Source organism: Coffea eugenioides, chromosome 2 (assembly GCF_003713205.1).
Source record: "Coffea eugenioides isolate CCC68of chromosome 2, Ceug_1.0, whole genome shotgun sequence".
Classification (NCBI taxonomy): domain Eukaryota; kingdom Viridiplantae; phylum Streptophyta; class Magnoliopsida; order Gentianales; family Rubiaceae; genus Coffea; species Coffea eugenioides.
The window spans coordinates 21387631-21404012 of NC_040036.1; the positions used below are offsets into that span (position 1 = coordinate 21387631).

At 37.6% G+C, this 16382-nt stretch overlaps 2 protein-coding genes and 1 pseudogene across 3 annotated transcripts; 2 read left to right on the top strand and 1 right to left on the bottom strand.

Annotated features, from left to right (window-relative positions):
• Positions 1-561: 561 nt before the first annotated feature.
• Positions 562-5217, bottom strand: LOC113763278 (dual specificity protein kinase shkB-like). Of its 2 annotated transcripts, none has more exons than XM_027307043.1 (4): positions 5005-5217; positions 3847-4312; positions 2681-3761; positions 562-1097 (listed from the first exon to the last, which is right to left on the bottom strand). In XM_027307043.1, exons 2-4 carry the CDS (start codon positions 4245-4247, stop codon positions 795-797), a joined length of 1785 nt encoding a protein of 594 aa, XP_027162844.1. In that variant the 5' UTR covers positions 4248-4312; positions 5005-5217; the 3' UTR covers positions 562-794. The 2 variants fall into 2 exon arrangements, with proteins under 2 accessions (XP_027162844.1, XP_027162842.1); XM_027307041.1 differs by having other exon boundaries at positions 2672-3761.
• A 2923-nt stretch (positions 5218-8140) lies between these two features.
• LOC113759233 lies at positions 8141-11536 on the top strand (annotated as a pseudogene).
• A 2320-nt stretch (positions 11537-13856) lies between these two features.
• Positions 13857-15162, top strand: LOC113763195 (protein FLOURY 1-like). Its single transcript, XM_027306937.1, has one exon. It carries the CDS (start codon positions 13996-13998, stop codon positions 14974-14976), a length of 981 nt encoding a protein of 326 aa, XP_027162738.1. The 5' UTR covers positions 13857-13995; the 3' UTR covers positions 14977-15162.
• Positions 15163-16382: the final 1220 nt, after the last annotated feature.

The window sequence follows — 16382 nt, forward strand, 5'->3', positions numbered from 1 at the left end:
GTCCGGGGATCCATTGGCCAGACAAACGAGGAAAGATATTCCCGTCATTCCTTTTCATGTTCTCTCCCCTCCAATCACTCGGGGCCCCAACAGATGACCTTTCCCACAACAACACAACCTCACATTGATCAAACCTATAGACATATCTCTCTTTGGTGAGAATCATGTGGGTCTTGTCCTATTGTGTCAAAAGAACATCCTAATCATTCTTTTCAACAAAAGAGAATAATTACATGCCAAATTGACAAGCCATATTGTCCAGCCTCCGGAGAACTCCACTGAGGCTTAGTGCGCATACCCCAAAAAAAACAAAGGACAAAAAAAAAAAAAAGAAGGCCAACACCAGGCCCCAAGCAGCCACCATGGAACAAAAAGGGAAAAGCCCTAGAAAAACATATTGAACAAGCAGGTGTAAGTCTGAGTTGCGTGCTGTAAAAGATGCATTTGGTTTTTCTTTCTAAAATGTGGGAACTACGCATCCCAAACAGTGTTTTAAAAAAATGTACATTGCATACAACAAGAAACGCGAATTTATTATATCCCAAAAACTGCAAAAACAAAAAAAAACAAAAAGAATGTAACAAGAATCCCTACCCTTTTCCCTTCTTAGAAAAAAATAGTTATGGCAGGAAAAGTAGAAACAGGAGTATCTAATATCTATACTTTGATTCTAATGAAAATCCAAAAGGTGACTTCGCATATGTATATCAGGCATTTCAGCATTTACTTGCTGTAATTTATACAGACTTTCAGTATCCTCCTAGATCAGGTTGCATGAAGATGAAGGAGATTTATCACCTAGCGACGTCATGGCAACTGTTAATAGGACGTCTCAATGCTGATAGAATATCTGAGAACTGAGGACGCTTTTCCGGACAGTTATTCCAGCACTTCATCATCAGAGCCCTAAGTATTTGGGGGCAGTCCTTCGGGATATCAGGTCTAAGCCCACATGCAGCTATTCCAACAGCGGCTTGCACTGGTGAATAAGCAGAATAGGCAATCTCACCAGTAACCATTTCCCATAATACCATCCCAAAGCTATACACGTTACTCATTGATGTCTCTGTGACACCCTCTGGATCACCTGAAATTATCTGTGATGCCGAATTGCAAATTAAGTAACATCATCAACATGACTTCCATTATAATATTAACAAACTCCATTCTCTTCTTGGTTTTCTTCTCTCTTTAGGTCCCCATTCAATTTTCTTTGGGAAATTTCATGTCAAGAAAGATGCCTTTAGAAAAGCTTACTTTTAGATTAAATTAGTCAGGTGATCTGAAGGATCTAAAGCCCAAGCTGTTGAGTAGGAAGCTATGTTTAATTCAGCAGTTATACATGTAGGCAGCAAATCGATTCAAAAGTGTTTTTCTAGAAACTCTTAGCTTGACTAAGATCGGAAGAAGAAGAGTTTTATCCCCAACAAACCAATCACTTTCCTCTTTCCCAGGCCCAAGAGCAATGAAACGTTAACAAGTATCAGGAAACAAATTCTACTTTGCAAACATTTTGTTCAAGGATATGAACTGCAGGTTCATGAAATTTAGTTAATCATTTATTTCAGTTTAATGAGGCGAGGATGTCAAAGGCCTAAAATCAAAAGTTTCAGGGTCCAAAGTAGGTTACCAGCATGGTAGGATGGAATATAATAAACACTAGGGGAGATTATTGCCCAACACTCCCAGCCTCCACTAATGATGAGAGAGAGAAACAGTAAAGCTAGATTAAAGCTACTTTACTTCTGCTTAGCTAAAGTCTTAAAGGCAAACAACCTCTTAACGTGGAAAGCAAAATTATCATGAAAACATGTTACGCATGCACAAAACAATAATGAAGGGATAATTGACATAAAGTTCTCATTAAGTGGACAGAACCGCAAAAGCCTAACATACACTGAATATAACTATATTCTTGAAAGAGCAACACTCGAGAACAAAAAGTTTCCACGGTAGAAATCCTTCCTTTACATGAAGAATTTTGGTTGCTGCAGGTTTTCCAAGGTAATGCTCTGCTTAGGTACTATGAAGGGCAAGATTTTCTGTAAAGAAAGCATACTTTATTTTATGGGCTAGTTTGTGCTTTCACTAATAAACTAACATTTTGAAACGGTCAATCAAATAGTGAAGTAAGCTAAATATCAATAAATTAGAGAAGATCAGCTAATCTGGCACCACTAAGTCACAGTTCAACAACAGTTCAGCATAGGATCAAAAGGAAAAGTTTGGTCCTCATCCTTACTTGAAACTACTTATTTGCTTTAGAATTTCTGCACTACTGTACTTGAACCAGAAACAGAATACCTAATCAAACCATCAAATAAGTAGCTGGCCTTTTGAGGATACCCAACAATCAATGGAATTCTCTTGCTTCAGGAGAACAAATAATGAAAAGTATCTACAGTATACAGTGGGTTATAAGGGTCTGCAAATATGCATAAAGTCCTTTGTGGTTACTAACAAAAACATTATTTTACTTTTTCATATTTATGTTTCTGTTTTACCATTTCTTTTATAACACGACAGTTGGACAATCTAGATTTGTAGGATGATTCCCATCTTCCACAAATTTCTCAAGACCTGTTAATAATTTGATTACAACATGAATTTATATGCATGTCTATTTATATGCATGTGTTGGAAAAAAGAAAAAATAGAAAAAAAGAAATACCATACAAACCTCAGGAGCTAGCCACCTGTAACCATCAGTTTCATACTCCATAGCCTCACCAGTACTTTTGCAAGCTGCCACTATTCCCATATCCCCCAAACAAGAACTTCCATGTTTGTCTAACAAAATCCGCTGGGTATTGAGGTCCCTATATGCTACACCATGATCATTCATGAACTTGATTCCCTCTGCTACATCAGCAGCAATCCTCATAATTTCCCTAGTATGAAGCTTCTTGTTCTTTGACATCAAATCCTGAACTGATCCGCCTTCCATCAACTTAGTCACAACACATAACCCGTGATTTTCATCAATACAAACACCATAAAAATGCAAAATGTTCTTGTGCCCACAAGTCATTAACTCCAATAAATCCTCTCGAAGCTCGAAGTCATATGCATTCCCCTTATCACATCCCTTGAGCGTCTCAATCCCAACTCTTTTGCCCTTATAAACCCCCTTAAATGTAGTAGCCCCAATCTGATCAATAAACTCAAGATTATCAGTACTTAGTAACCACTTCCTGATCTCATTGCCTCCTGATTGCACTGTCTGCCATTCATCAACCGAAACTACAATGGAAGTAGTTGGTAAAGGCACTCGTAACTGAACCTTAGGACTGCCATTCTCAATCCCATTGCTATAACTCTGCTCCACACAATCTTCATCCGTCTCTCCAAACTCTCTACCCCTTGCATTATCCTCCTGACAGCCGCAAAGCCCAAAGGACAGCTTCATGGAGGTACTTTTTGGCTTCTTCAGAGCTACTTTAAGTGCACTTTCAATCTGGGTTTTGAACAATTTTTCTTGCCCAGATTGAACCAATAGCATGACAATTCCCAATGTCAATCCCTTCCTCTCAAAGATCTGAACTTTCTTGCAACAAATGGAAGCACTATCAAGTGCACCCGACATTGCTGGCCATGAAAGTGGAGAGTTACATGCAAATGTCAGCTTGACTACTGACCCATTAGCCTCATCATCAGACACCTCTTGTGTCATTAAAGCTGGCTGGTCCTCCGTTATTGATTGCTCTACCAATTTCATATGCAGAAACACATCCTTCATTTCAAATCCAGCTTGTGCATAGCTATTAAAATTGCATAAGAAACATAATTGTCAAAACAAAAGAAATGTAAACATAGGAGCAGGATATTTAACTTTAGGTTCTGAACCTGTCTGGTAGAGAATCATAATGCTTGCGAATGTTGGAAACAAGCTTTTCAGGGAGTTGACTACCAGGATAAAGCTGAGTTAAGCTCCGTACAACAGTGGCCCAAACGTGCTTTCGGCCATTTTCACCACGACTAATCTGTGTCGACGAGGGCAGATCACGGACCAAGTCAAGGTTAAGGGAGTTCTTGAAAGAGGCAATAGCCTCAGACACATTGCGGCTCAGCCTCTGCAGTCGCTTCTGCATTGTGGAAGAGTCTCTAAAAGCTCCTCCACTGGAGGTTGCAGGATTGGAGTTTCCTGGAGGAGCTTCGGATCTGTCCTGGGTTCTCATCAAAACTTGCTCCACCATGTCCTCATCTGCACTAGCTCGACTAGTCCAGCATTCTAAAGCTGCAGCCATGGCTTTTGGACAAGCTACCGGATCAGGGGTCAGTCAGTCCAACCAGTAGAACTGGAACTAAAAGCCTGATGGCATCAGTATCATGGCGTAAGCATAGACATGTAAGAATTTAAAAGAAAAATTTTAAAACACGCACAGAAAAATAATAAGAACATAATTTTTTCAGTAAAAAAATTGAATGGACATTTGGAAATACTTTTTCTGTCTTTTTGTTTTCACACATTCTGCAAATTAGACCCCTAAAAATGATGAGCCGAAGAATATAAAAAACAAACTCACTTTCTGTTCTACTTGCAAACCAACATAAATTTTAAATTTTAAAGGTAACAGCTCTTCCTACATGTGTATCTCAAATCTAATCAAGTCTAAAATGAGCTATTCAATAGTTGCATCAAATCAATTTGAGACATAAAAAATAAGATACATTCTTCAAAAATAATCGAAAATTTTTAAGAGATACAAAAAAAAAAAAAAAAAAAAGCAAAACTTAGAAATCAGAAATCAAGCTCACTCACATTTACTCACTTTTCTTGAAAACATAAAGCAAAAAAGGTACCCCCACAAGTGCCTAAAACCCATGCCTTCTTTCTAATTATTTCCAAGGCAAGCAATGGAAATATATTCTCAGAAAGCTTCCAGCACAGTAAACGTGATTCAGAAAACTTCCCACAAAGAAAATGCCAGTAACAAACAGATATAGCAGTAGAAGAAATGTGAGGATAGGGGTGGTCGACTGGTGGGCTAGAGACCGTAATACCTTTCTGCATGTGCTTTTTTAGTGAATTAAAGCTTGAAAAAATTGACAATCCAGTGGGCTTGAGTCATTAAAGTAGCTCCTGGGATCCTTTACTCCGTCATCTAATGGGGAGGGGTAGAGGTGGTTGAGCATTGACTGAACGAACGTGGGATTGTGGGTGTACGGACTGTGATTTGAAGGAGAGTTGGGACTTGGGAGATCTGTGTGGCGTAGTTCTTGTTTTTCCTGGGAAGAGTTAACAATGGCCCAAAAACAAAGAGAGGGAGCGGAAAAGGCCAAAAATGAAAAGGATTTGAGGGTACTTCAACAACGTCGTTTTCAGTCCAAAAGAAAGAAACAAAACATGAAATGGTTTTTGTTCTTTTTTTTTAAATTACTTTTTCTGGGAATTTCCAGGTGACGTGCCTGTCCTAGTTATTCGATAAAGCTCTCCATTGGCCGGTTTTAAGAGGATATTAAATTCGGGTCTGCGTGCCGTTTTAAACTGAGCATAATAGCTACAAATGTCTACTAAAAAAATTCGCAATACATGCATTTTATGTTGTAGTTATGAACGTGTCTTAGATTGTGATCAAAATTGAAATTGAAGTTACTTGTCTGAATTCTTGAGGTCGGTCATCTGGATAAAATGTTTTGAGCTCAATCTTCCAAAGAAATGGCGTTTGTTCCTAACCGTAGGACGATTATCTTCTCTTGGTGAAGGCTGCATGTGATTCTTCTTGAAGAAGGTTTCAAGTTTGCATATTAGCATTAGATATTGAAACTCGTATGTCTGTTAACCCCTTTTTCCTTTTTTTTTTTTTTGGTGGGTAAATGTGAATGGCTGAAACCACATTGTCATTGTTTTTTTTTTTTTTCCTTCTTTTTGGTGGGTTTTTTTGGGGGAGCGGGTTGGGGGGGGGGAATATATAAATATATGTATATATGAAAATAGTTATTTTAATTAGAGTTGTCTCTCACTCGTATATGATATGCCTAATTGAAGAAAATTAACGGGTTATGAGTCATTTGGATTTTACCCATATTAAATTTTTTATTGTGTGTTTAAAAATTATCTCTAATTTTAAAATAATTTTAAAAAATAACTAATCTTATCTTAATGATATCCAAAATAACTTTAAAAAATAACTAATTTTATGTTAATAATATATGTTTTCTATCAAATTATTACATTGAACTGTACTAAAACCTTTTTCAAATCACAATTATTAAAATCTTACATATTCCATAAATTACTTCCTTTTACCACAATATCATTGATTGGTGTTCAAATTGTTCATCATATCTTCTCTTAATTTTGAATTAACCTAGTAAAAAAAAATTAACTGTTACATCGACAGATTTACCAATATTGTTGATTTATTGATGAAAAAAACGGATTACTAGATCTTTTCTACTTAATTAAATATGAATATATACTTCTAGGTTTATGGTCATTATAAAAATTTAAATTATCTAAAATAATATTTATAAAAAATAATATCTATCAAGTTTTTGATACGAAATACATTCTTTGATGTAAAATATTATATTATAGTGAAAGTATGTAAACAAATTATTTAAAATTAGTAAATAATTGAGCATTTAAAATACATTAATTTTTTAAAGTTAATATGAATGAACATGTAGGATTGTTGTTAATTTAAGTATTTAAATTATTCATATTTGTATAAATTCACAATAAATAAATAAAAAGACCATGCTAAGGCATAGGTAAAATTCTAGTAATTGCTTACGTTAATTAATGGGATAATTTCAAATACCTCAGTTCCCCTAAGATTTTTGACTGTTTAACCTCCTTCGAAACCAATTTTCTTGTAACAATTTAGTCCAATTAAAAAAAGCTAACAATAAAAAAATAATTTTAGATGTGAAAAGATTTGTTTATGTCAAAAGTGCCCCTCAACTATTATATTAGTTAGATTAAATATTTGATCTAACTAGTTAATTTACTTATGGGGCCATTACTATACGTGGTGAATAAAAAATGTCAATTATCCATAACAAAAAATAACAACTTCCAAAATTTAACAAAACATTTTTTCCCATACCTTAAGATTCTTGCTATCACCATAATTATAAGAAAAATTAACTCAATTGAAATCTCTTTATTTTTTTATTCCTTTTATTTATCCAGTGCATAAATTGGAAAAAAAGGATGCCTAGTATTGGATCCCCTTTTAGATGCCAAATTAGATTTTTTTTTTAATTTCAAATTATGGTCAATTTAGTCTGTACACTGTATAATTGTTTCTCATGTCTAAATCCTTTAATTTATCAACCGCATTACATATGATTTCTTTTATTTGTCAAGTATATAAAAATTTAAAAAGTTACACCTAATATTGACTCTACGTTTAGATGGCAAATTAATTAACTTTTTACAATCCAAACTATGGTTAATGTAGTTAGCAAAATTTTAACTCTTTTCCTTCACATATAGTATGTGTAATTATCCTAAATGATAAGGGTAATAAAGTCATTTAGCCATTAGTGATGTAAGCATTGGGTTTTGACTGACAAGGGATGTAAGTAAAATTTTTAAAACCTCAGGGGAGGGTAGTGAAATTGTCAAAAACCTCAAGGAAGGTTTCTAAAATTATCCCTGAATTATTCCCATCCACTTTTAACTTTAGGAAGATTAACTTTAGGGCTAGTGTGAATTCATGCCCAATGGCGGCTTGGGCTTGGACTCCCATCTTTTCAAAGGAGAAAAGCTTACTAACACGGAATAAAAGTTACAGTAGTATTAATCAAGACTTAGCCTCAACATTGCTTTATTTACATGGAGTGGAGCGACGTGTGGTGCATGCGGAGCGACTCAAAAAGTCTGGTAATATTTTGATAGATTCAGAGCAAAACAGGTTCGAGTCTTGTTTCAGAGCAAAACATGAGGACTTTGGCTTTGGCAAGTCTTGTTACCTATGAGTCTTGTTATCTTCGGGGTGGCACAGGTTCGAGTCTGGCCTCACATACCGCTTGGGTGCTCTTGGGGGGCGGGGTACTTCAGGCGCAGGGGATTAGTCGGGTCGCCTTCGGGTCTTGACCCGGACACCCCTGTGTTGACAAAAAAAAAAAAAAAAAAAGTCTGGTTACCTATGAAAAGAAATCCCAAACAACAGTTTAGGCTGCTAGTATGGGCTACATGGTTCCTGAACGTGCCATCACAGGCAAATCCGGTAAAGAAACTGATGATCCAGAGCATTGGAGTTGTATGTAGCATTGGAAAGAGCTTGGGGAAATGACAAAGGAACGAAAGTCAAGAAAACATGGTTGAACGGGTTTTGGCCCTCGTGGAATGGCAAATCCTGTTGCATCTGCTGCACCAGAAACTCCATTTAGAATTCACTGGGGAGGAAATGGAACACTTGATGTATGATTGTTGGCCTTTGATGTGTGCTCATAATATCCGGCCTTGAGTTATCAAATTGACTCTGTGCTTCATTTTGAAGCTCCACTGCCAATTCTTCCATCTGGTGTCCCTGTCCCAAGTCCCAACACAGTGCACCCCATCTCATTGCCAAGAACACCACAATATATCCGCAGCATGCAGATATTTCTGACAGCAGCCAAATCCAATTGTCATCCTATACCTCATTACGCCAACTCTTCACAGTTGACTTCAAGTGTCGAACCATATTCACCTCAGGCATCAATTTTTATTACTGGTTAGACTGGTTTGCAGTTGCGTAAAACCGTGTTCAAGGACCTGCAAATCACTCGTATTTTTTTCAATTTTATCGTAGTGTGACAGCGATAATAATTTCCCAGGACCAAATCATTTTAGAAACAGTACAGTGATCGAACAGCATAAGCATTGCAGAGGAGTTGGACAGGCTAAGACCTTCCACGTTCATGAAGAAAAAGAGATGTTGGTTATGAAACTCTGTTGCAGCGACAGCATTGACCTTGATCACCAGTAGAAATAGAAGAACCTTTGCATAGATTTAGAAGTTAGCCATTCGTAACTAGAAAATTATAGCTTTGAACAATACAAAGGTTATCAATTCAAGAAAGAACAATTATTTTGTTGAAAAGTCTTGGAGGACTACTTGAACACACGAAGTATATGACCTACTAAGATTGTTTCTCAGGTATATATTTACAGTTTAATTAGACAGAGCAACCCCCAGACTTGACCAACCCATGGCTGTGGTCATTCTTCTGAAGATCTTTTTCTTCTTTCTTCTCAGATTTCGTGATGCATTTGCATTGTACTTCAACCTTTTTGCAATCAGTCAATATCATACAAATCGCTTCATAAATGCTACAGGAGATGCTTATATCTCAAACCAAGGCATCCAAGTCACTCCAGGACGTGTTGGGCAATAAATCAGGAAGAGCCACCTATGTTAAGCCTCCGCATTTGTGGGACAAGGCTTCAGGAATTTTAACAGATTTCATCACTTATTTCACCTTTACCATCGACTCAGAAGGTAGCAGCAGCTATGCTGATGGACTTGCTTTCTTCTTGGCTCCTTTTAATTCCAGCTGTAGCTACAGAAGGTAGTGGCCCTGGGCTTAGAGCTGGTGGTAATATGGCAGAAAATAACACTGCTGATCCGTTCGTTGCTGTGGAATTCGATACTTTTCCAAATTATTGGGACCGTTCCATCACCCATGTAGGCATCAACATCAACTCTATGAAATCTGTTAATACTACAATATGGTGGAACAACATAACGTTAGGAGCGGTAAATGATGCATGGATTAGTTAGAATGCTCCTTCCAGGAATCTTGCAGTTACTTTCACTGGTTTATATGATAACAAAATCACACAAGACAGCCCAAACTATGTGGTTGATTTGAGGGTTTACTTGCCAGAATTGGCTACTTTTGGCTTCTCAGCAGCCACAGGAGCTTTGTTTGAGAAGAACAATGTCAAGTTTTGGGAATTCATTTCCAGTTTGCGAGTTGGCATGTATCGTTAAGAGCCAACACCAAGCCCCAGTCAAATTCTAAATACAGTATTCACTCGGAAAAAGAAAAGCAAGGCAGCACTTGTCATTGGATTGAGTGTTCGTTCGCCTGTTCTAATTCTTGGATTGACTCTATTTAGTTGTGTTGGGTGGAAGAAAAGCAAGAAGAAACAGGATCATTCCCATGACCTGTTCATGGATAACGAAATCGAAAAGGGCAGCAGGCCTAAGAAGTTCACATACAATGAATTGGCACGTGCAACAAACAACTTTGACGAAGGGAAGAAGCTAGGAGAAGGGCGGTTTACAGAGGTTTCTTGGGAGATGAAAATTCGTATGAAGCAGTCAAAAAAGTCTCCAGAGGATCTAAACAATGGCTAAAGGAGTATGCCTCAGAAGTCAGAAGTGAAGATCATCAGTCAATTAAGGCATAGAAACTTGGTGCAACTAACTGGTTGGTGCCATGACAAGGAACAGCTACTACTAGTTTACGAGTACATGCCAAATGGCAGCTTGGATTCCCCTCTTTTCAAAGAAACTTTACAATTGAAGTGGAAATTGCGCAAGGTATGGCGTCAGTTTTGCTATACTTGCACAAAGAATGGGGACAGTGTGTGGTGCATAGGGACATAAAATCAAGTAACGTCATGCTGGATTCCAGTTTCAATCCAAAACTTGGCGATTTCGGGTTAGCTAGACTTGTTGATCATGGAAAAGGATCGCAGACAACAGTTTTGCAGGAAGAATGGGGTACATGGCTCCTGAATGTGTCATCAAAGGGAAGGCTAGTAAGGAATCAGACGTTTTTAGCTTTGGAATGATAGCACTGAAAATAGCATGCGGTAGAAGGCCGATCAATGCCAGAGTACAGGAAGATCAAGTAAGAACTGTGGAGTGGGTTGGCCTGGGACCTCTATGGACGGGGAATGTTATTTGAAGCAATAGATCCGAAACTAAGCAGAGATTTTGATGAACAAGAAATGGAGAGATTGATGGTTGTTGCACTCTGGTGTGCTCATTCCTGACAGTATCTGGAGGCCTTCAATTAGGCAAGCTATTCATGTACTAAACTTTGAAGCTGAATAGCCAATTCTCCCATCGAAGATGCCAGTTCCAACATATCTTGCTCCAACCATCAATAATATAATATATTCACCGAACAGGGCCAGCAGCAATCATCTTCGAGCTACAGTTTCAATATTAATTGGAAATTCGTATGTGAAAACATGTTAGTGAATGTGGAAAAACTCAACATTTAACAAAAAAACGATCCTAAAAGGACGCATTACCTCATGCAAGCATTCTCTGTGACTAAGCAAGGAAACTTGGTAACTTATAGCGAATGCTGATATGAATTATGTATAGCTGCTTTCACAGCCAAATGTTCATCCTGGATGCAGAACAAAATGGCAGAGGACAGAGTCAACCCTAAAACTGAAGCCCAAAAAGAGCCTCGGAAGAAAGATAAAGAATACTTGATATCAAAACTCTCATCAGAGCGCACTAAAGATGGCAATATGCGCTTGTGCCCTAGGAAATGCCACGCAAGAGAAAGTTTCAATCTAAGCAGCCTGGAAAAGCATGTCAAGCACACAGCCAAAAGCCACAGTTAAAATAGTTACAGCCAAAAGAAAATTGAGACATCTATTTGTTCAAACGAGACAGTAAATCCATGTCGGAAACAAAATTACTACTGGACTTGACAAGCCAGGGGAACAAAAGAGCCGCGGAAAAGTAAAAAAAAAAAAAAGAAAAAGAAAAAGATGAGTGCTCAAATTATCTACTTCAACATTACATTCATCTACAAGCAGCGGATGCAATCTTCAGGCTATATTTCCAGGACTGATTTCTCAAATCTCCTGATCTTGTATTGCTCTTTCATCGTCTGCATTACATTTCCGGTACTTGCTTAGATTGGTCTTCAAAATGTGGTGGTTTTGTTCACCATATGTCAAAATAGGACTGTGAATTCTTTTTGCTGCAAATAAAACGTCCTGCAGATTGAACTCCTGAACCTTGAGCCCTCCCTGGGGATTGGGGAAAGTGTGGAAGATATTATTATATGTTACTAATTGTGTTCTGTGTAGCCATATGTCACTCATCTCTTTTGGTCAAGGACATAGACATCTTCATAGCTAGATTGGGTATGTCAGGAACTCTGGTTGCACCTCCTCCATTAATGATTAATGTGCCTTGTAGAAAAGTTCGACACTAATTAAAAAGTGTTAGATCCTTGTCATAAAAGCCCAAAAACAATTCCTGTTGTTATTCACATTATTCAGTTTACCATTTTGTTGTGTTTTATCAGCTATCTTCAGCTGCTGCTGCTTGCGGCCGGCAAAACAACTTTGAACAACTTTTGTGTTTAGTTCTTTTCCACTTTTTTATTTAATGGTACAGGAATTGTGGACTGTCTGAAGTGGTTGAGTTTTTGCCTAAGGATTGGGGGGAACGCATCATCGATGCATTTTACGCGATTTCACAATTCACAGCAGCAGCTTGTTTTAAAGAATGAATTAGTTTTTAGCCTTTGGGTGAAAGGTAAGGGCAGCTGGGCAGGGATCTAACCTAAAAAGAATCTCTTTCTCGTGTTCTATAGGGCACTGAATTTCTTGCTTCAAGCATTCCAATCGGCTACGCAGTCACAACTTTCTTTGAAGAAAAACATTAGTGCCAATGCAGTAAACAAAACTTTTACTCCAATTGTCACCTACTTTCACGTCAAGCTCATACGTCTATTTTTTTCCCATCCCATCTGATCTGGGCGGTAAACAATAGCATTACTTCAAAACCAAACGGAAGCAAATAAGATTTTAAAATATATATATATATATATATATATATCTTCTCCACCTAAAATCAGCCCCATCCAAAAGGAAAAAAAAAGAAAAAAAAAAAAGCGAAGAAGAAGATGAAGAAAAAGAGCTTCATGCTCTCATGTTTTGAAATTTTGCTCCATAACATTCGGACAGGACTTTATTACATGCATGCATGCATGCATTCGTCCAAAGTATATTTTCTCTTAATTTATTGTTTCAGCCTCTTTATTTCTATCAGTTTCTCCTTTTTTTTTCCCCTGATATAATTATGAGAAAATTCTTCTTCCTTCTCCACACATACTATCTTGTTTTGTCTTCTACATATTCTTTTGCTCCTTACAAATAGATAGTCAGTCCCCTGCAAGGCTACAAGACAATTTGTAAGGTCAAATCAAACCGGGAACTGCATTTAGGCTTTTGTTGAAGCTGGCTTCAACTGCCAAAGCTTGCTTCATATGTGACCAATCTGTGTAAATTCATTTAGACCGTTACAGACTTTTGTTTAGCTTAAGGAGTCAACATCACTGGATCTTCAGCAAATAAAACGTCTTTGAACCAATCGAGGCCGGCCCTTTAAGCCCAGCAATTTTGACTAAACGACAGCCTCTAATCAAGCCTGCTTTGGTAAATTAAAAACCTTCCTCAATTAATTCACCATATCTCACTATTGTGCTGAAATCTATTTTATTTCACCACACATTACATACTCTGTTTTTTAATTTTTTTTCTGTTTTTAATTTTTTTTTAAAGGTTAACTTACATTATGCAAATGCACTCCACAGTCCATCCTTCTTCGGTTACTACTAAAATAACTTTTTGTATTCCCTAACATCATTAGAGTATCAATCTTCAAGGTATCTAAGTACAATTTGCCATTATTTAGTGTTAAATCCTAGATAATTAGCCTTGGCAACGTGAAATTGGTACTCTCAATATTCCTAATTTGCCCATGATGCTTCGGCCGCCAATGCCACACATGCCCCTGATCCATATCGAACGGCACTTTCAGCAGAGCAACCAAGAAACAAAATAACGTTTGAGTTCGTGCACTCCTCTGATAACTACCCTTTCTCCTCGATCGTTGTGCCTCTTCTCAGTTCCCATCCCCCAGACGCACACTCCCCATTTCTCCTACCACGCAGCCCGCTCTCAGTTTTTTCATAGCTCAATCTGTTTTCTAAAGCAATTGAAGCTTTGTTAAGCACATGTTACAAATTCCATTTGAATTAATTTAAGAATCCCACAACACCTATATGCAGATTCTTAGTCACCTCTGCTTCTTACTAGTTTTCTGCTCTGTTCTTGAATTACGTAAGAGGGTTTTGCAGTATTTTCTGGGGTTTGTTTTGATGGATTCTCTTACTTGTCTTAGCTCGTACTTGAAGCAATTGAGTTGTAATTCAGAGTTTGGATGTGGGTTTTTGATCTTTTGGAGTTATAAGCAGATTTTAAAAGTATTAGGACTGTTTCTATTATTGGGTTTTGGGCTGAAATTAATAAAGTTCAGATTTTTATGCGATTCTGGTGGAAAGTCAGGTTCTTCGAGGAAGGGGATTTGTGAAACTCATGGTTTCGATGTGAAATGCAGTTCAAAAATTTCATCTTGCAAATTTAAGCCACTGAAGCATGTGCATGATTCAGGTTCCCCTGTAGTAGACAAATTGGAAAAAACCAAGCTTTTGAATTCTGACGCTGATGGTCAGTATGAGGCCACCAATGTTTGTAGTGAAGAGTGTAATAAAGATAATGATGATGGCGATGATGACGAAAACGAGCATTGTGATGAAGATAAGGAAGTTGATGTATTGGCACTGAGAAGATTGATCAAGGCTGAAAGGCGCAGAGCAAATTCAGCTCTGTTGGAACTTGAGAAGGAGAGAATGTCATCTGCCACAGCTGTTGAGGAATCAATGGCAATGATTTTGCGCCTGCAAAATGAGAAGAGTTTAATTGAAATGGAATCTAGGCAGTACAGAAGATTGGCTGAGGAGAAGCTGCTTTATGATGACAATGTTATTAGCTCATTGCAGTGGCTTGTAGAGAGGCATGAATCAGAAAGGGCTGTGTTGGAAGACCAGTTGAGATTATGTGAACAAAAATTAAGGCTTTTCATGAAGAGTAATGAAATGGACGAATTCGAAGAGGTTGAGGAATCTGTAAGCTCTTCCAGCGACATTTATGAAGATGCTCTTGATTTGTTTAGTTCTATTGACATGGATTCATCGCAAGAGTAAGCTTTTCAACAGACATTACATTGAAGCCTTGCCTGTTCTGGGTGGGTTCTAACAGCAACTTCAAGAACAAAGTGGACATGCTGGCAGTTTAAAATTGTGGAACCTCTTATAATGTAATCCATGATGCTATTGTATATGCAATTTGGTAAAGACATTTGACACTTAAATACATTTGCATGTTTTAGATTCGGCTTGCTCTTCATCATCTCCGTTCTATTTTCCCCTTTTTTTCTCTTTGGGATTTGGAAGCAACTGTGTGTGTCAGCAGATGGAAACAAAATGAAAATGCTTTAATGTCAGCATATTGATTGATGGACAATTATTGGACCAACGAGCACCTTAAATGCTTGCCATCCATCCTGTCATGAATAGGGAGAAATTGTTGTGGTCGGTGGTCCTAACATGTGTTCAGGCACCCTTGGTTTCACATTTTATGACTTATTAAAGGTTGCAGTTGCACTCTAGCTGCACGAGGCACAAAAAATACTTCTCTCCTTTCCTCTTCATTTTCTGATTTTGAAGTTTCAGATTTTGTTTTATAACATTTCCTTTTCCAACACCCCGCCAAAAACAACCGGGGTGTAGTTCCTTTTGCGTGTCCCTGCATTTGGCTTTCCACCTGCAGTTGTAGTCAGATAATTGGAAGATTGATTTATTTTGTGATTTTGTAATCTTTCTTTTATGATGATATTGAGGCAGATGAGGGCATTTATTGGAAGGCATGTTTATGGGCTTTTCTTGCACAGACGGAAAATTGCCTCCCATATCATGCTTTATTGTTGTAGAGCTCAGGTGTATCCGGAACAATAAACTCTGCTAGACAGAAGGAAGATTGTGTTTCATTCTAGCATTGGGCAGACCTCTCCTCATAATCATTGGTAAAAAAAAACTACTTTATGATAGAAACTCATGTCGTATTTTTCCCAACTGGATGGAATCCAGATGTTATTCTTCTCTGGCTACTGAATGCAACAGTTGAAGCTGAAGACGCAACTGCCGCTTCAAAGGATCACGGGATTTCTCTATATGTATAATAATGTATCCCTTCCCTGAGGCTAGCTAATAGATTCCCCAACTTAAAAATGTTCATGTCCATGCACCTATCAGCATTTCTACCTGCCATGCCTCCTCTTTTTTTCCTTTTTGTTTTTTGGGGGGGTGTTTGGTAGAGAGCATAAATTAAAGGAGAAGAAAACAAAGGAAAAGCAAGTTCCCTTTCTGTAACATTTCTTGGCTGATACTCTCACTAGTAGACTCAGTTAATACCAACCATGCTGCAAATTAATGCCAAAGGAATGGCCACTGTTAACAATCATTCAAGGATGTTAAGCTGAAATAGGACATGATATTGTGGTGTTTTGAACTGAAAACTCAGGACGGACACTACTGAATTCTGGAAAGTTGAG